The sequence below is a fragment of the Xenopus tropicalis genome, chromosome 4, assembly GCF_000004195.4.
Source record: "Xenopus tropicalis strain Nigerian chromosome 4, UCB_Xtro_10.0, whole genome shotgun sequence".
Lineage (NCBI taxonomy): Eukaryota > Metazoa > Chordata > Amphibia > Anura > Pipidae > Xenopus > Xenopus tropicalis.
Genome location: NC_030680.2, coordinates 122027404 through 122047750, shown reverse-complemented (window position 1 = coordinate 122047750; position 20347 = coordinate 122027404). Strand labels below are relative to the sequence as shown.

At 40.2% G+C, this 20347-nt stretch overlaps 1 protein-coding gene across 1 annotated transcript in view; it reads left to right on the top strand.

Moving 5' to 3' along the window:
* Window positions 1–20347, top strand: part of tom1 (target of myb1 membrane trafficking protein) — a 56819-nt gene that overhangs the window by 3738 nt on the left and 32734 nt on the right. Inside the window, exons 2-9 of the mRNA NM_001016770.2 lie at window positions 11051–11135; window positions 11839–11917; window positions 13825–13974; window positions 14499–14633; window positions 17172–17321; window positions 17570–17686; window positions 18519–18652; window positions 19689–19737. Coding sequence (NP_001016770.1) covers window positions 11051–11135; window positions 11839–11917; window positions 13825–13974; window positions 14499–14633; window positions 17172–17321; window positions 17570–17686; window positions 18519–18652; window positions 19689–19737 — 899 coding nt within the window. The remainder of the gene's footprint in view (window positions 1–11050; window positions 11136–11838; window positions 11918–13824; window positions 13975–14498; window positions 14634–17171; window positions 17322–17569; window positions 17687–18518; window positions 18653–19688; window positions 19738–20347) is intronic.

Genomic DNA, 20347 nt, shown 5'->3' with positions numbered 1-20347 from the left:
TACTCTGTCACTGCACACTGTGCCGTTTTAGTTTGTAAAAACTGTATCTGGCCCTCTGTCCTCCAGCCGTTTGGTCTATTTGTGGATATTGAAGGGATCCTGCCTAAATGAACACTTAAAATATACAAACTGAACACATGAAAAAATCCTGCAGACAAATGAGTGCAGTCTGAAGCATGGAGCTAAATTATAATGTCATGAATGTCATTTAGCCCTTAAAGGAAAACTAAACCCTAAAAATGAATATGGCTAGAAATGCCATATTTTATATTATAAACTGACTGCACTGGCTTAAAGTTTCAGCATCTCTATAGTAGTAATGATATAGGTCGTTACAGTTGATGTAACACTGATGTTTTTTGTAATTTGAATTCGTCAGTGTAGTGTCGGACTGGCCCACAGGGATACCAGGAAAACTCCCGTGGGCCCAGGTGTCAGTCGGCCCTCCTGGCTCTTACCATTTGGCCTAATTTATGGTCATTCCCTATTTCTTTATGGGAACACAGAAACTAAATATAAAGAAGAATAGATAATAATATGTTAAGATAAAAGACTAGGAAAATATAGAGGTTGAGTGAGGGGTGGACGAAAAATAGTTTGGAGAATGGGCCCATGGTCTAGGGTTTTCTGGTGGGCCCCTGTCATCCCAGCCCAACACTGTCAGTGTTACAACATCACTCATATACTCATAGTTGCTTGCACTTTGTCACCTTTACTTTGCCCTTTTGCATTCATCTCTCTATGTACTTTATTACCCAGCATAAATGCTATTTCAGTATAACCATTCACTTTAAAGGCACTACAATAATAAAAGTTGTGCTTCTTGTTGTGCTGCTTTTCAAAGGCATGAGCAAAAATGTAGCTGAGCATTTATTTTGTCCTGCTTTAGGGTGAAGACACACAGAGCTACTATTAGCAGCTACTTGTCACGGCTAGTAGCTCAGTGTGTTTTCACCTTCACTCTTCTAGAGTAGATAACTTGGATAAGATGAAAGTCAGGAGATCAAAATAAAATTGCTCCCCCAGCCAGCCTCCATATTATGATAACATGGACTTGCTATGGCCCGAGCCATTCTTATGGGGTGGCTAATATGAGCAACCTCTCTGTGCTTGAGAAGAACGGTGGGACGCTGATTGCAGAATCACTTCCATCAATATAAAGGCCCTACATTGAATAGCTTTCCCTTGGCCCCTCATCCTCCTAGGACTGCCCTGCCATAGAGGGCTAAACCATTGAAAATGTCTGTAGATGGGAATGGTACATACATTTTATATGTGTTAATTAGTTCCTGTCCTTTTTATTGTATAATTGTGACTCTTAATACAAAGTGACATACCAGTAAAACACTGCACAGAACATGTGACTATATAAGGATCCACTGATCTTTTTTTTTTTCAATAATCTTTCTTTATTGATTTTCTTATATGTAAACGAGGGGACAGACGACAAGGAGGGGGTAAAACAAGTTCAGATTGTTACATAGCGTTCAAAATTTACATCACAGGGTTAACAGCGAGTCATTGCTATAAAGAAATTGTATAATGCACATAATAACCATTACATTTTATGTATATGTATATCTTTTATTTTTGGCGTTGTGCTTGAAAAATGTATTTCATGGGTGGAGTGATAGGTCCAAGCAAGTAATACTTATGTGTTTTTGCACTAATTTCTTTGTGATCGCAGTCACCCAAAAAGTTGTGTATGTGCATTGCTGATGGAACATTGCATACATGCAGTTATTAAAGTTACTTGAGAGGCTGAATTCCACAAGGAAGCTATGGTTTTAGCAAGAAACAGAGAGGGTTTTGCCAAAAGATCCAAGAGTTGGATGCATGGGGGTAACTTCAGAAGCATGTAAGGCAGTAAGTTCCTTCTTAAGTTCTGTCTCTCGCCCACATGCACTCCACACTGCACATTGGTTATTCCCCAGCAGGGCATACCAGTTTCAGCTTCTCACTTGGGCTGAGCTTATTTAGGTTGCAAAACCAGTCCCATAGCAGCTTGGTATTTCACAAGAAGTGCACAGGGACCCACCTTGGGGTGTGGGGCATGTTTAGTGTGAGCGTAGTCATTCTCTGCTGAGTTAGCTTAGAATGTTATAATAAGAGCATTGCGTCCAGTGTCACAGAAAGGAAACAATATTTAAAATTTTATTTGGTGGAATTTAAATGGCTATAGGGCACATGGTTTCCTGTTCCGGATAAAAACTTAGCGGAAAGCTTCAGTTATTTTCTACTTACAACAACTTGTTTGTGCTCCTGTTATAATGGTCCATTTCACTATATTACGGTGAAACCCATGCAGCAGTACCTAATACATTTTATAGGAACATGGTAATATTATTAAGAGATTAGGGGCATATATGTTTTTTTTTTTTTAAGCCCTGTCACTGTTCAGACTCCCAGTTTAAGTAGGGTATTGCAAAGGATTTAGGTAGTAGACCATATCTAAGGGGCAGATTTATCAAACTACGATTTTCGTACGTTTAAAAATTCAATTTTTTTTTGTATTGTCTTTTTAAAGTATGAAAAATTTGTGTTTCAAAATACGAAAAAATCGTATCTGATCATATAATGGCCGAAAAGTACGATTTTTTTTTTCGTATTTGAATGATCATATAATGCAGGAAAACCTTTCTGACTTTGATCCTTCTGTGCATGATTTTGGAAGCCTCCCATAGAACTCAATAGCACTGTGCAGCTCCAACCCGGCCCAAGGAAAGTCACGAAACCGAAGCTTGAATGAATCCAAAACTTTCGTACTCAGCGTGACAATCCAATTTTGTTGCAAAGTACGAAAAAGTTGCGCAAATGTATGAAAAAGTTGTAACCTTTAAAAATAAAATACTCATTTTTTTTTGTATTTGGACCAGTAGTACTTTGATGAATGTGCCCCTTAGTGTCAGTATACACTTGGCTCAACATGAGAGCAATAAATAGGGCTTATGATGGACTTTTCCTTATTCTTAAATGAGAAGGAAAGGCTAATAAAGAGTTAATCTCAAGCTGCAGGGATACCTTCAGTTGTCTCAATAGTGCCCTTAAGTCTCCCCATATTTCACCTGTTCAGAAGATCAGAAAGCAAACAGGAAAAAAAAGCGCTGAGCTGGGTAGAGAAGATTCCCATAATGCAACGCTCCTCCCCAGACTTGGCGACTTGGGACTGTAGGTGGCGCATGCGCACACATCTGGAGCGTCTGGTTGCTATGGCGACGCAGACCAGGACAGCTGGCAGGAGGAGAAGCAAGAAGCGAGGCGGCAGGTGCGGGGAGCCCAATTCAGTGCCAGTGTAAGTCTGTGCTGTAATATGCTTTAGGCTACCCTCTCACTAACGCACAGTATGACGTTGGCGAGCAGCCAACAGGTCCCCTCATTAGATACCGGGTCTTGTACCCCTGCCCTAAATATTATAATCGGCGACCGGGGGGGGGGGCGGAGTTGGGGGCGGCTGCAGTAGCAATTTGTTTGTGAGTTTGTGAGCCGGCCGGTGCTGGGATAAAAGCGGGGGGAGGGGCGGCGGCGGTGGTAGCACTAGTGGTGGTTTGTGAGCCGGCCGGTGCTGGGATAAAAGGGGGGGGGGGTGGCAGCGCTAGTGGTGGTTTGTGAGCCGCCCGGCGCTGTGATAAGAAGGGGGGGTAGTCGTGGTTTGTGAGCCAAATGCGGGGATCACAGCAGGGGGTGGGGGATATGGGTTTGTGAGCCAACTGGGATCAGAGGGGGGGGTTGTGCTTTTCAGCACAGGCATGCTGGACAAGTTGGCGGCGCCGTTCACTGCAACAAGTATGTAGTTTCTAGCATGTGTATCTCTGTAAATCTTTCATTAGGCAAGCCAGAAATATAGCATTTTTACATAGCAATAGTAGTACTATTTAATAGTGTGCTTCATAGATTTTGACTTTCCTTGTCCTTTAAAGGAAAAGTAACACTAAAATTTTTTAAGTAAAAAATCTATTCTACCCTGTACCACAACTCCTTCCTATACAGAAGGAAGGCTAGGCTCGATCAATCGATCGTCGCATAGTGGATGCTGCTCCTTCCTTCGCCGTATCGCCTTATTTCAAATGACCGGAAGCAAAGTTGTAGTAGGTATTTTCTAATAAAGCATTCAAAATACTAAGTGGTTTGCAGGAAAGGGCAATTATTGGTGCAGGGTAGAATAGATTTTTTTACTTAAAACATTTTAGTATCACTTTTCCTTTAAGGTTTTTGCCCTGCCACTTTCCCACCCTAAGGCTAATGGCACGCAGCCTCTTCTTCCTAATGAATTGTAAGCTCTTCAGAGTAGTGGTCTCATCTAAGGGCTCTGGCACACGGGGAGATTAGTCACCCGCGACAAATCTCCCTGTTCGCGGGCGACTAATCTCCCTGAGTTGCCGCCAGTTGCCATCCCACCGGCAACAATGTAAGTCGCCGGTGGGATGGCACACGCGGCGGCGCGATTTCGGCAAATCGCCGAAAATGCCTCGCGAGGCAACTTCTGGGATTGCCGAAATCGCCTGCGCAGCGTGTGCCATCCCACCGGCGACTTACATTTTCGCCGGTGGGATGGCAATCAGGGGAGATTAGTCGCCCGAGACACGGGAGATTTGTCACGGGCGACTAATCTCCACGTGTGCCAGAGCCCTAAACTGTGCATCACCTAACACTTAAACATATAGTTATTTACTTTTACTGTCTAATTTATAATAACTATACCGCTGTATGTGTTTACGCCTTTTAACGCACTGCGTACATTTGTGGTGCTATATAAATAAATACATACCACCTTAAAATTGTATGTGTACAATATATCCACTCATCTGTAGGTATAACATTACTGAGATGGATAAAGAAGGAAGAGAATGTTTTTCATCAGCAGCAAAATGTTGATATTTTAATTCAAGTGGGTTCAATCATTATCCTGTTAAGAGTGGAAATAAATTGGATTTATGATCTTTGTTTTCCATAGAAGTGCTTTTTCACAATGTTTCTCTTCTAATTACAGTTGCCTGTAGAAATTAAAACTACATTCTAATACTCTGGCTACAAATTGATTTCAACCTGCCCACTTGTGAGTTTCATACTCACAAAGCAAAAATGCTTACAGTAGAGCCCTTCCCCTAAAAAGTACCCAAAATGTAGAGCGCATAAGCGACGGCTTTATAGGAGGTAGTGGCAGTACCCTGTCTAAAACACACATTTTGACTTTTGTTATTCATTGAAGTTTTCTTGTAGCAACACAAAGCGCCATTTATCTAAAAGAGGTAAACACAAATTGGTAGGAACCAGAAGATGCCTTCCTACTCTGCATGCACCAATGTGGAAAAAATTTAGATGCTTATCTCCTCTCCTCGTGGGCCCCCCTCCAGTTTCTGGCTTCCTGGGTCAAATGCCGACATGGAGCATGTGCAGTGGAATCCAGGATGAGAATGGCTTCTACTCCACATTCTCCTGCTTGGGGATCAACACTGGGAAGCCAATAAAGGGAAGTGACAAGGCCAAACATGGTGCTTTCCAACCCCACTGTGCAGCTTTGCTTATAGAGATCAGGTATGGGGGAACAGGGCTTATTGGTAGGAGGCACATACGCTTGAATAGTTGGCATCATGCAGTGGGTGTAGTCTTCCTGTAAACAGACAGTTTAGCTCATAATTAGTATAATTTATTTTATTTTCCTGAAAAATACTGGCTAGTCTATGCAGAAAGCCTTATCTGTATATCTAGGATTAATCATATCAGTGTGAGCAGTCTCAGTTGCTCCAAAGTGGTAAACCTTAACAGACATTACTTAAATTGGTTTCTAAGTGCAGCCATATGCAATAATGTGAGTTCAAATTTCAAACCACAGACTTTGAAATGTGTGGGTTGTGTAACTAGCACAGTGGCTTTTGGTTGCATGTGTGCATAAGTGGCATTATAGCCATTGGCCATTGTGTCAGTGATGGTTCAGCCAAAAACATTTTTTACTTATTGTACTTTGAGGGGGCCTAACAATAAATATATTTAAGTGTTTACATGTTAGAAAGTGAGGCACATGAGGCACATTCTCTGCTCCCAAAGAAGCACCTAAACACGGCCAGACAGCTTGTTATTTATATTAATGGTATCCATGAGTGACATGTGGGTTTCACCCTAAATTTTCACATTGGACTATTTTCTGTTTAAACACATCACTGATGGCAGGTCCATTAGTAGGAATGCCATGCTGTACTTACAGGTTTGGGCACTATTTGTGCCAGGAGCACATGGATAGCTCAGTTTCTAATATGTAACATTCTAACTGTATTTATTGTTCATTTCTGTTGGCAGCTGCTCATGTGTAGCAATGGATAAACTTTTTTTTTTACCACTTGTAAGATATATTATTGAATGGGAACTTGTAATAAAGCAATCATGTACATGTCTGTTCTGGCCTATTCAGATAACTGCCAGTCATTTCAATACTTTGAACTAAATGATCCAAATACTTGTACGACAGCTGAAAATATTGTCCACAAATCCAACGGCCACTTGAGTCCCAACCCTCCTGCCTAGCCAGTGACATTGTGCCTAGTACTAATACAAAATCTGGAAAAAATGGGCTTACCAGAAAGTTTAGGGACTCTAACAATTCCTTGAAATAAGCTGCTTATGCCTATAATTGAAGGAGAAGGAAAGTCATTTTGGCATTTTACTTCCAATAGATTAGCCACAATGTGCCACCTAGAATGCTATATTTATTCTGTAGAAAGCTTTACCATACCTGAGTAAACAGCCCTAGAAGCTCCCTCTGTTTGTTTAAGATAGCAGCTGCCATTTAAGCTCGGTCTATGTACTTTCAGTAGCTCAGATCACACATTCTTATGGGGGGGTGATTAACGTTCCTTCTCCTTTAAGGGCAGAGCCACCTGAAACACATCAGACAAGCAGTGGTGCTGTTTGTCCATTCTTTGCCTTTTATTGCATACCAGTAAATAATATTATATTGGATCCTGTCTGCTGCCATTTTGCTTTCATTGAGATAAAAGATGCTAATCTTAGGCTTGCACCCTGAGGAGACCCAACAGTATGTCTAATATTCAAAATAAGCAATGCTTGGTTGAATTGTGGGGAGTCTGCAGCAGCCCTTTGTTTTTCTTTTTTACAATAAGGTCTGATTTTCCTAGACACATCTGTCATTCTGCTGTTCAATCTTTTTGATACCAGCATAATCTTTGGCTTTGCTCTTGCACCTTATCCGAAACCAGTTCCGATGGACGTAATATTCTCCTAAGTGCTTCCTATAGTTTGCGGTTTCAGTTGTTTTGGCTGTTGGTCTGAATGAGCATGACAATAGAAAAGCCAATTGTACAATTGTATTGTATAAGAATGAATATTTGTCAGTGTTTGGACACCTTTACCCTTGTCTACCATAGAAGTATGCAAAGAATTCCAGCTGGCTGCTCACACAATTGTGGGTGTGACTGGCCTTGCACCGAAATAAATAAAGCAGTTGTTCTTTCACATTATTTCATCTACTGTACAGCGCTGCGTACATAAGTAGCGCTTTATAAATGAAGATATACACACATACATGGCTGTTATGACTGCTCACATTTAGGCCTCCGTTTTGTCCCATATGATTATAGAGAAATTGAATACTGTGTGTTATATACAGTGCAGTGACATGCCAAGCTGGGTGCCCTAGGCAACCCGGCTGGCCACCTCACCCCTAGGGTTGTTACCCTACCCAGAAGTGATCGACCATTAAAGATAACTCCAACTGCAAGGCATCTAATAGTCTGAGAAGAACTCAGGGTAACTTAAAAGCAACTGGCGAATATTGATGTTCTTGTGTCCAGCATCAGGAGAACACTGAACAGCAATGGTGTGTATGGCAGGGTAGCAAAAATATTGCTGACCGTGTACAGTTTGCTAATGATCATGTAGACAAACCAAAAGGAACTGGAATAATGTTTTTGGACGGATGAAGCTAAAATAGAGCTTTTTGGCTCAATGAAGTTCATTACATTTGGAGAAACAAAAACATTGCATTCCAGCATAAGAACCTTATCCCATCTGTGAAACATGGTGGTGGGAGTGTTCTGGTTTTGGTCTGTTTTGCTACATGTGGGCCTGGACAGCTTGCCATCTGAACTATACCAGAGAAAGGAAAATGTCAAGACATCTGTCCGTGAACTGAATCTCAAGAGACTGTGGGAGAGAGACTGTGCAGAGAGACAACGATCCTAACCCACATGTTGTTTTACTAAAGAATGGTTGATGAAGAATAAAGTGGATGTGCTGGAATGTCCAAGTCACACATTAATTAGTCCTCATATTAATCCAATTGAAATACTGTGGAAAGACCTAAAGTGAATGGTTCATGTGAGGAAAACCAGCAACATCCAAGAGCTGAAGCTGTTCTGTATGGAGGAATGGGCTAAAGTTCCTTTGAGTCGATGTGCAGGACTGATCAACAGTTACCACAAATGATTAGTTTCAGTTATGATGTTTATTTTTTTCAATAAATACTTGACCAACTATAGCAATTTTTTGTTTAGATTTTTACCATCTACTTTTAGGACTTGTTTGAGAATCAGATGATGTTTTAGGTCACATTCATATAAATATATAGAAAATTTTAAAGGGTTCCCAAACTTACAGCACCACTATATGTATATATGTAATATATATTGTAACAGTGTGTTTAGAAAACACAGCTGTCTTCAGGGTCGGACTGAGGGGTGCAGGGCCCACCAGGGCTCCTGCCCCAGGGGCCCTGCAGGTCACCATGGAATGTAAAAATTCATTGTGAGTCCCAGAGAGGGGACAAATTTTGAATAAGTTTGTTGAAACCGCTGATGAACTGTGTTCCTGTTATCATTATGTTGGGAAGAGTTTGCCCAAATAAACCTGTGTTATTGCCTGAAGAAGTGGTGTCCCTGTCTCCTTGCTCCAGATGCTCTGCTTACCTGCCTACCATAGCTAATTTCCCCCAGAAATTACATGTACAGGCAGACGGCATATCACAATATATATACCGTATATAATATATTTGTGTGTGTGTGTGTGTGAGTGCTGAATCATTTTGTTGACAATTCTATTTCTATGAAGGCACGACAGTCACATGGTACCAGCAAGAATGTTCTCCTTTCAGAACGAGCCATAATCTCTCTTACGTAATGTGTTGCTTTCAGACATTGTAAAATGATTACTAGCAAAACTGAGCACAGAAATACTGTTTGTTTTTTGCATCAGTTTGCCATCTCCTCCTACACACTTACTAAAGTGCATTTAGGATGCATTAGGAGTCTGAAGAAAAAACATGTACATTCTTACTGCATGAATAACAACATAGACATTTGTACATTTCACTTGGCCCAAAAAATGCATTGTTGGAGTAGGATAGGGATACACAAGACTGCATCACTTCAGCAAATATTAGGAACTCATAAAACTAGAATAATTATAAGCCAAATGTATCCCGTAGCAGCCAATCAGCTCTGATCAGTCTCCCTGAATATAATTAATAAGAGCTAAAGGTTTTAGGCTTCTGTTGGTTTCTGCTACGTGGTTAACAGTTTTTCAGTTTTGCTGCTCAACACAACTACTAGTGAATATTTTGGTTGTAGTCCAGTTAGTACTGGAGATATGTTGATTTCTTGGTTTTTACATGGATCGTATGGTTTATATGGTGATATTTTAACACAATAAAGCTGGCCTCACATGAGCAACTTTATCTGGCAACTCCAGACCAGCCAGGAACTTATTTGTCCACACATGGGGCCAAAATGTCTACCTAGCCAATTAACTGGTAGTTTTTAAAAAATACCAATGCATGAGCCATGTAGTCCTTTCCCAACGTTGACAAGGGAGATTTGGGAATGTAAGGCTTTCTGACTTACAGAAGTTTCATTTGAATTCAGTTGCAGGCGACCAGGAGTCCTGGATGCATCTAATTATATAACTTGGATCTGGTCTGAATCAGGGAAAGGAATGTTCTTGGCTGGGTGCTGTGTGTTTTTATATTGTGTATTCACCCTCTGTTCAGTACTGCATTTACGGAAGGGCAGAGAGGGCATTAGCTCTTATATTACAGGAGTAGTAAATATGCAAAGAGAACAACTTATTATTACATTATTTATTAGCTTTGTTGTATTTAAACAACACTACAAATGTATGCATTGCTATATAAATAAAATCCTGGCAAAGTTTAAACACAATGAGGGCCACAGTTGATATAAATGAAACAGTGGCAATCATAAACACAATAAAACGTAATACAGTATAAACACTAAAATGGTTGTAGTTAATGTAAATGAAACAGTCAGAGTAATTACACAAGTGCTAGGATTTTCAGTTCAGTTAGAGTTAAATCGTTACCTCAAAGAGCTTACATTTTATGAGAAAGAGAAGACAAGAAAGGGGAGGGGACAAGTCAGGTGTGCTGTAGCAGAGGGAGACTACTCCTAGAAAATTATTCCTTAAAGAAGAACTAAACCATAAAAATACATATGGCTAAAATGCCATATTTTATATACTGTAGTTACTGCACCAGCCTAAAGTTTCAGCATCTCAATAGCAGCATTGATCCAGGACTTCAAACTTGTCACAGAAGCTCCCTATCTTGAAAAGTGTCAGTGACACTACACATGCTCAATGTGCTCTGGGCAGCGGTTGAGAAGCTAATCTTAGGGGTCGTTGACAAAGGCTATTGTGTTAGCCGAAATGTTTGTGTGCTCCACAATAAAAATCACTTTTGCTGCATTATAAGTCCTGTGAGTGCGGGTTCCTTTACATTGTGGGAACTATCTTTGGACTGAACCCAGGCACTGATATTCCTCTTAAACATCAGTGCCAGCATTTGAACTGTGTTATATATGATATATATTATATATACTGTATATATGAGAACCCTGACAGAAGGAAACTAGCTGGTCACTCCCACCTTGACCTAAGATATCTAAATATGGTGGCTTGTTTATTAAGAGCATGTAAGATAGACAACTAAACCTCACTGAATATATAGCCAAGCCTCTGCTTGTTGCATTTTGTTATTTCACAAAAGTGCCCTTGTTCATCAACACAATTAATTTTTGTCTTTCAGAAAAAGCCACTGATGGATCCCTTCGTTCAGAAGACTGGGGTCTTAACATGGAGGTCTGTGATATTATCAATGAGACAGAAGATGGGTAAGGACCAAGATATGTTGTATGTGAATGTAAAGACTGCAAAGATGCATGTTGTAGCCTTAAAATGAGCACATTTGAGTTTGAGAATATATAGGGATTAATGTACTCGCTATTGTAAAAAATAGGGATATTAGAAGTCACCTCAGAGTACCTGGGTCTTTGACCTTGTATATGGTCATGGAACTCCTTATTTATAAGGGTCACCAGGTCATGTGGATTAGTCAAATGCAATCACCTTGCAATATCTTGTAATGGTACCCTTATTTTATTATGGGGATTGCTATAACATCTCATATAGGATTTTATGTGTGTCCTTCCATGTAGTCATTGCAGTATTCTATAGGAGCTATGGTATAATCCAGTGATCTCCAACCAGTGGCTCTGGAGCAACATGTTGCTCACCAACCCCTTGGATGTTGTTTCCATTGGCCTCAAAGCAGGTGGTTATTTTTGTTTTCCTGGGGGGCAAGTTTGGTTGCATAAAAACCTGGTGTCTTGCCAGTCAGAATCTCCTGTAGGCTGCAAGTCCACTTAGGGCTATAATTGGCACCCCTCAGAAATTTTTGCATGTAAAAAAGGTTTGGGATCCCTGGTGTAATCTATTCCTTCTCTTTTATGGCAAAATGGTTCCTGCGCTGAGCACAAGACAAAACTCCTTGTTTTACTTGGTTTCCTCATTTCCAGTAACACCATGTTTTTATAGGCCAAAAGATGCAATCCGAGCATTAAAGAAGAGGATTGTGGGTAACAAGAACTTTCGGGAGGTGATGCTGGCATTAACGGTGAGATGTAGGCACCAGATTTATTGGGTTTTTTTCAGCTTATTTAAGAGGTTGGTGAAATATTTTCTGAAGACTGAAGTGCTACAGCCTGGAGATGCAATCATGGCGAACTCATCTATAACCATCCCCACAAGTGTTAGGTTATTAGCCAACCATGCCACTTACAGAAATAAGTTCTAGTACGGACTGTAAAAGGGCATATCATTTTCTTCTCTCCATAATGTTCTCAAATCCCTGAGTTTAATTGGAACATGCTCTGTGAATCATTTACTCACTTAGATGAGCCCAAGGGTTGATTTGTTTATTAGTAATCATTAAGAGTGGCCCAGTGTTTTGGTACATTCTACATATTGAAAATTTCCATGTTCTCTCAAAAAATCATTGTAGAGATAGGACACTGAGATTATTATTGTCTCTGGGTAAAAAAATTATACACTTAATGAGAGCAACTGAAAATGTATTTTTGATGCAAAACACCAGTCTGTAGCTAATGGGTTTTTGATGCAGGAGATATTTTACCCAATATTTCTAAAAAAGTTCTACATGGGGTATTTATTTTACTGAATAAAGCATATAAAACTGATTTATGACTGTAAAGTTGCTAAAATCAAGGCAGATTGACATATGGATTAAAGGTACTTGTGGACAAACAGGATCCTTGCATTTTTGAATAGTTGCACAGAGCTCCAGTGTTCCTGCTCAGCCTGCTCTGATAAATGGTATGTACTGACACTGGGGAACACTGGTATTACCACCACCCTGAATATGGCAATCATTTCAGGGTTCCCACAGCAGGTAGTGTCAGTAGACACTGCTGACCTAGCAAATTGGATAAAAATGTTGTTTTATGACACTGTGTTTATTTGTGTGAAAGTGAAACCAACCCCACTCTGAAGATGCCAAATGCAACACGTATACGCAAAGAGCTTGTTTTTTGGTTGTGCTCGAGACAATCTGAAGCTTAGGCAAGGGGAAGAGGCATCTTCATGAGATTTGTTGCAGATCTATTGTGGCCGACAAATCTTCACCTCGTGTAATCTTTGTTTAGTGTGCATCTAAAGCGTGCTGGGGATTACTTTGTGTGTATCAGCAGGGAGATAAAGATAACTCTATGTATAATCGTAGGAAAGTATGTTCCAGAAATAGCAGAGACGTATATCATCAGATGGCAGTGCATATTGTGAGAAAGATATTATTGTTATCTGATAAAATAAAAATGTTCTAAGCTATCTGATTGACTAAACAGCTGATCACCACAGTACGGAAATTGTTGGAACAATTATTAGGAGCCAACACATTGTATGAAACTTTGTTTTATATCGGCGCCTGCATGGCCAGCTTTATTCAGTGTATGTGTATGTGTATGTGAGGCCTACTGCATATGTACGCGCTGTGATTATACTCACTGTGTATCTGTGGTTTCATGGCTATTAGTGTTTATCTGTAACATGGCAAGGATTACTAATGTGTAAGCCTTAAGGGATTTGTTCCCAGAATCCCTTTTGACTATTTGCATACGTATGAGGCGGTCTCCTCAACCCTTTTGACTTGTTCGTGAATCCCATCAGAAAACCCTGCACTGCACTGATGAGCCCCAAGAAGGGCGAAACTGGTCTGTAGTTGGGAATCTGATCAGCTATTATCCTGGCTTCTGCTTTAAAAACCCAGTGGGTGAGCTGTAGCCTATAGGATAAACCCATGTAAATGGGATTTTTCTAAGAGCCTTAAGGAATTTGTTCTCAGAATCCCTTTTGACTAATGTGTGTACCAATATTGTGCTGAAGAATACATCTGTGTGTACTTGCAATGTGCTGAGGATTACTGCATGTATGTTGCTGTCTCAATAGATAAAATGTAAAATGTTTCTTTGACTCTTACTCACTACTACTTTTTTAATAATTTTCCAGCTCTTGGAGACTTGCGTGAAAAACTGCGGTCATCGATTCCACGTTCTAGTAGGTAGCCAAGAGTTTGTGGAGGGAGTTCTGGTGAAGACAATTTTACCCAAAAACAACCCTCCAGCCATCGTCCATGATAAAGTTCTAATTCTAATACAGGTAAAGGTGATTATAGGGAGCATTCTCAACACTGTGTTGGGTTAGAACAAGAGGTTTTTATGTAGTCTGTGATCTTCTTTGTGTATTAAAATAAAAGTAATATACTGGGCCTCACTTGCTAAAAAATGGCAATTTGCAATGTTATTAAAGTACCCATATCTTAGCCAGATTTATTAAGTAGTGCTTTAGGACATTTGGTTTCCTCACTGGGCTTCCTGAACTCTATAGTGCCAGAGGTAATCCCTTATACTATGACATTTTTAGAGGTGTAGAGAGGCCTTTTAAAGGGAAATTGTTGCTTTAATTGTTCTGTACTGTGACTCAGAAGAATGAAAGAAGATTGCAAACCTTAATTTCTAGTAATGCTGACACCTCTTTTTATTTATAAAAAAGTTCCTATGAATTATATGAATGTGTCAGATCTCCTTTGGGATCATTTGTAATCCAATCTACCTTTTTTAGGTTTTTTTTTTTTTTAATAAACTTGAATGATGATCTTAACCTTCTAAACCTCTCTTTTGTAGGCCTGGGCAGATGCCTTCCGTAGCTCTCCAGACCTGACTGGGGTGGTCAGTGTATATGAAGATTTGAGGAGGAAAGGCCTGGAATTTCCAATGACTGATTTGGACACTCTGTCTCCTATACACACACCGCAACCAGTAAGGAACTTGTGTGAATAAGTGGGATGGGGGAATTTTAAGTAGTTCCCAAAGCTAGAGAAGTCATAGGACAGTACTAAATGAGAGCCTTCTTAATGGAGGCCATACACGTTACAGTTATGACCTTTCCTGCAACCACTGGTTGTAGGAAAGATTATTTATACACTCCACTAACATTCAGAGCTGAATTGTCAGATATGCAGGTAGAAACAAAAGAATTCTACCCCATCTGATGCAGCACTAAATGTCGGCTTTTGCCGATCTTGGTTGCCTCATCTCTCACTATACATGTATGATAATATCAGTGCGTGTATGGCCACCTTAACACTCTCAAGCTTAAATACTAATAAAAAACAGCATGCAAATTAATTTATCATCATACAACAGATAGGATGAAGTATATAAGTGATTTGTAAGCATTATTCAATAAAACTACTCACCTAATTTTGTTCTATAAAGCTGTGTTTTCTATAATTGTCTGCTATACCATACGCTGAACACTTGTCCTTTTTTGTTATCAACAACAGTCCAGTGTTCAACCTTATTGATCCCCTTGGCAGAAATTATAGTCTGCAGTTTAAGATTTAATGCTTTTTTTAATAGCCACTCTTTATAGCCCCCAGCTAAACAATACTATGGTATCTTGGTCCTAACTAGATATCTCTAGAGTGCTAAAATTGTAATTAGTTAATAAAGTTACCAGGAACGGGATTCTGCCGGAGGGTCAATCATAATGGCTCCTTAATGATGTAAAGCAAAAAAAAATCCTAATTTTAAAACTTTTATTAGGGCTATGTCACGCTCTGCGTTTCTGCGCCTACAGTGATTCAAATGAAAGTTCTGTTCCTCTGATCTAAAGGGGTGGAAAAAGATCCATCCCTATCTGTCTATAATCCCCTCAAATATACTGCACTGCATACTCAGGGTGAGGCAAAATTATGTTTTCAACCCTTGAGTCAATGCCCTTTTTTATACAAGACAGCACTTTATTTGCTTTAGTAGCCACAGAATGACATTGCCTGGAATTTGACTTGTTATCTACAAAAATCCACAGATCCTTCTCAAGTAAGGATACCCCCAAGCCACCATTTTGTGTATAACTTACATTCATATTATGTCTACCAGAGTGCATAACTTTGCACTTATCAACACTGAACCTCATTTTCCAGTTTGCTGCCCAGTTTTCCAATTTTGTCAATTCACTCTGCAAAGTGGCAGCATCCTGCATGGAACTTTTGCACAATTTAGTATCATTAGCTAAAACAGAAACAGTACTTTTAACGTCCACCTCCAGGTCAGTACTAAATTAAAAAGGAAAGGTCTAAGGGACAAGTTTGGGTAGAGGTAATGTCATGTTGGCTTTGTGGGAAAGTATATGGGGGAGTAAAACGAATCATGGGTAATTTAAAAATACACTTGGCTGATAAAAGTAAGTGAAATCGCTTGGATTTTCAGGAAACATCATATGTACCTTAGCCCCTAAGGGTAAAGACACACAGAGCTACTAGTAGCAGCTACTTGTCATGGCTACAGAAAAAGACAATGCTGATTATTTACTGATAAGTGTCTCTATGTATGTTTTAACAGAGTCAATTCACAGTATTGTCTATGGCTGAGTATTTTCTTGCATTCAGTAGCCGTGACAAGTAGCTTCTAAGGGCTCTGGTACACGGGGAGATTAGTCGCCCGCGGCAAAACTCCCTGCTCGCGGGCGACTAATCTCCCCGAGTTGCCTACCCCTGCCATCCCACCGGCGAACATGTAAGTCGCCGGCGGGATGGCAGACGCGGCGGGGTGATTTCGAGAAATCGCAGAAAAAGCCTCGCGAGTCTTTTTCGGCGATTTGCGCGAAATCGCGCCGCCGCGTCTGCCATCCCGCCGGCGACTTACATGTTCGCCGGTGGGATGGCAGGGGGAAGGCAACTCGGGGAGATTAGTCGCCCACGAGCAGGGAGTTTTGCCGCGGGCGACTAATCTCCCCGTGTACCAGAGCCCTAATAAGTAGCTCTCTGTGTCTTCACCCTAAAAGTTGTATCTGTTCAGCCAGCACATACAAATAAACTATTTCTTTGCCATAAATGTCGCATTTTATGTGAAAAGATTTTTATTCTGTAGTTCTGTAGGGAGACATGAATGACATTTAAGTCCTGTTTATTATCCAAAACCATTGTATTTTACAGAGTTTAACTGTTCTCTATGTAATCATTTTATCTATTGCCTTATTTCAACTTGAAGGCTAATGTTACATGGGGCTGATCTTGGCCTGTGTACTGGCACAGGTAGGAAATCCTTGGGCATCCTCTCAGTTGTGTGTCTGCACCTGGAGCCACTGCATTGGCCTGGGTGCAAATTTTTAAAAGATAGAGGCTACTTTGTAGAAGGTGTAATTGAATTGTTTTATATTAGTTCACATTAGATGAAGTGAAGTAATGGTAAATGTAATAGAACCATATTTTGGTGCAAAGAGATGGAAGGGAAAGATCTTTTTGGTGTTCCCAGTGGTTCTTTATTTTCTAATTTTGTCATATTTCCCCTCAGAGCTTCTCTGCACCAGAATCCCCTTCTCAACAGGACTGTCCTTCCTCAGAGTTTCCTCAGAGGGGAGGGTCAGTACATTCTGAGCCTCCCCCATACAATGTTCCAGCTACAGCCTCTGGCGACACTGCAGTTACCCCCACACCTGATCAGGTAAACAAATATTTTGTCTTTCTTTCCAAAAGGAAAGCCTAATTATTACCTGGCACACAGTTCTCATTAGTTCTTATTAGTATACCAAAAAAAAATTGTAAAGAGTAAAGCTTGAGAACTGTTTTAAAAATATCAGTTACTAAGAATATACATTGAAAGCACATCTCTATTTGACCTTCATTACCTAAATATGTCAGACAACAGACTTTATGAAATTGGTCCCTAAATGGCATTTCTGTTTGCAATAGTTGGCAAAGCTTCACAGCGAGCTGGAAATTGTGAATGGTAACGCAAAGGTGATGTCGGAGATGTTGACAGAGCTGGTCCCTCAGACAGCCAAGCAGTCTGACGTGGAGCTGTTACAGGTGGGGCAGTAAATCTTTCCTATCGGAATCAATAAAAATGTTGTTATTGTTTAGTTTCTGACTGAGATTTATCAGCTAGTGTTGGACTTGTGGTCTCTTTACATACCATACCACAGGGGTCAGGAACCTTTTTGGCTGAGAGAGCCATAAACACCACATATTTTAAAATGTAATTCCAGGAGAGCCGTACAATATGTTTGGCCGCGGATGCTGCAGGGCAAGGTCGGGTGGGTCCCAAGGATGCCAGATGCGATGCAGAGGAGGCGTGGCCTGCACTTGGCGGATAGAAGACATGTTCTATGGCTTAGAACATGTCTTCTATCCGCCGAGCGCAGGGGCAAGGTAGGGTGGGTCCCAAGGATGCCGGATGTGGATGTGATGCGGAGGAGGGCGTGGCCTGCGCTCGGCGGATAGAAGACGTGTTCTAAGGCTTAGAACACGTCTTCTATCCACCGAGCACAGGCAACGCCCCCGTTATTTTTTTTTTTATTAAAGATTTTGGCAGTTCCTCCAGTGTCTGGAATGGTAATTACCTGGACCTCATGGTGCACTTGTGGGTCAGGCAATTATTGTTTAGAATTGCTTATTGCAGTGTTTTCAAGTTTACTGTGTGGGTCCAGGCAGTTACCATTCAAGTGAATGGGGGGGGGGGGGGGGGGCACAATTCAGCTGGAAATCACATGGCAAATGGTGGTTTGAAATGTACACTGTAGAGAGGACTTGCAACAACATAATTGAACATGGCAAAATGTGAAATGACATTTAGATTGAAAACATGATAATCCCATGTGTTTCATTAATGAATGTCTACAGTTGCTTTTCTTTTGCACAGGAATTGAATCGGACGTGCCGAGCAATGCAGCAGCGAGTTTTGGAGCTAATCCCCCGTGTAACCCATGAACAGCTGACTGAAGAGCTACTTATTGTGAATGATAACCTCAATAATGTCTTCATTCGCCATGAAAGGTAATAAATCTATAGAGATATAGAGTAAGGGTTCTAATTGAGAATATTATTTTAAAACTGTGCTGAGGTTTGCTAAGATTACCTATTTACATAGTAACATAGTAAGTTGGGTTGAAAAAAGACATACGTCCATTTAAACTGCTGTTACCTGGAAAGTGGCCATTCTGGCACTTTTAGGTGTTTCCTATTAAACATGATCGGCGATGGCAGGGGACTTTGGCTCATTGTATGGTTCAGCTCTCCAAACACCTGAAATCCACCTAAGAGGCCTTAAACCTGGGAATTTAAAGGGATAATGTCATGAATTTTATGGTATACTTTCAGATAACCTATTGTTTCTCCTATTCCCATGTAACTGGAGGAGTCCCAAGCTGGACTTGGATTTCTTACTATTGAGTGCTATTCTGATACCTACTGGGAGCTGCTATCTTGCTGCCTTCCCATTGTTCTGCTGATCGGCTGCTGGGGGGGGGGATAATATCATTTCAACTTGCAGCTCAGCAGTAAAGTGTGACTGAAGTTTATCAGAGCACAGGTCACATGTCTGTGGCACCCTGGGAAATCAGGAATACGGCTAGCCCCATGTGAAATTTCAAAATTAAATATAAAAAAATCAATTTGTGTTTTTGAAAAACGTATTTAAATGCAGGATTCTGCTGGAGAAGCTCTATTAACTGATTTTGAAAAATTATGTTTTCCCATGACAGTATTCCTTTAAACATCACAGCTATGTACAAAGAAAGATATTTATCTTCATTGTTACAGGCCAAGACCAGTATTAACACCAATGCAATTTTCCAGGATTAAGTAATGATTTGATTTGCTTACTAACCCCATTCTGTCTTTTGTTTTTGTTTTTTTTGTAAGTTACCTACTTGTTTTTCTCTTGTTCATTTCAGGATAATCCGATAATTATAGCAAATTCTTTAGATAAGTTTAATAGTTAATGCATTTAAATTGCTATACAGATAATTTATTCTATAAAACAGTACAAGCTTTCCAAATATTGTCTGTCTAATGCAGCTTTTGCTTGCAGGTTTGAGAGGATGCTCGCTGGTCAGCAAGGCCCAGTAGCAGAGGCACAGGTAATTTTAACAAGTTCTAGAAATAGATTTGCTACATGATCTGTACAAGACATAAAGATTTCAAGTGCCAGATAACAGTCACAACCAGCTTGTAACACTTAGACCTACATTCCCATGATTAATAAAAGTAGGATCTAATGATGCTGCATCTGACTGTAGCAGTGTCAATTTTCTGATATTACCTTAAGCTCCCTACTTTTCCAAATATACTTCATCCTTACTTTTCTAAATAGTTATTCCTGCTGTCTCTTCATTTGCTTTAGAATTAAATATGACTCTGGACTATAACCTTTTCAACAAAGCATGTCAAAGGGAGCACCTTTATTTTACACGTCATAAACATACAAATCAGATTTTCAGAATCTGCAACTGGCCATTTCAGTGTCAGCTGCACAGACTGTACTGCAGAGATAAAGTATGTAGCCAGCAATCTTCCCCACATTATAAAATACTACAGAAATCTTTTCATTCCCAAATAGACATTTGTAACAAAATATGTTCTTTTACCTCACTTGCTGATCATCCTGCACACTGAGCTGCAGTGTCCTTGTCTCTTTGTTTTAATAATCACTCTCACTTTATATTCTGTAAGATGCAGATGGTGATTTGA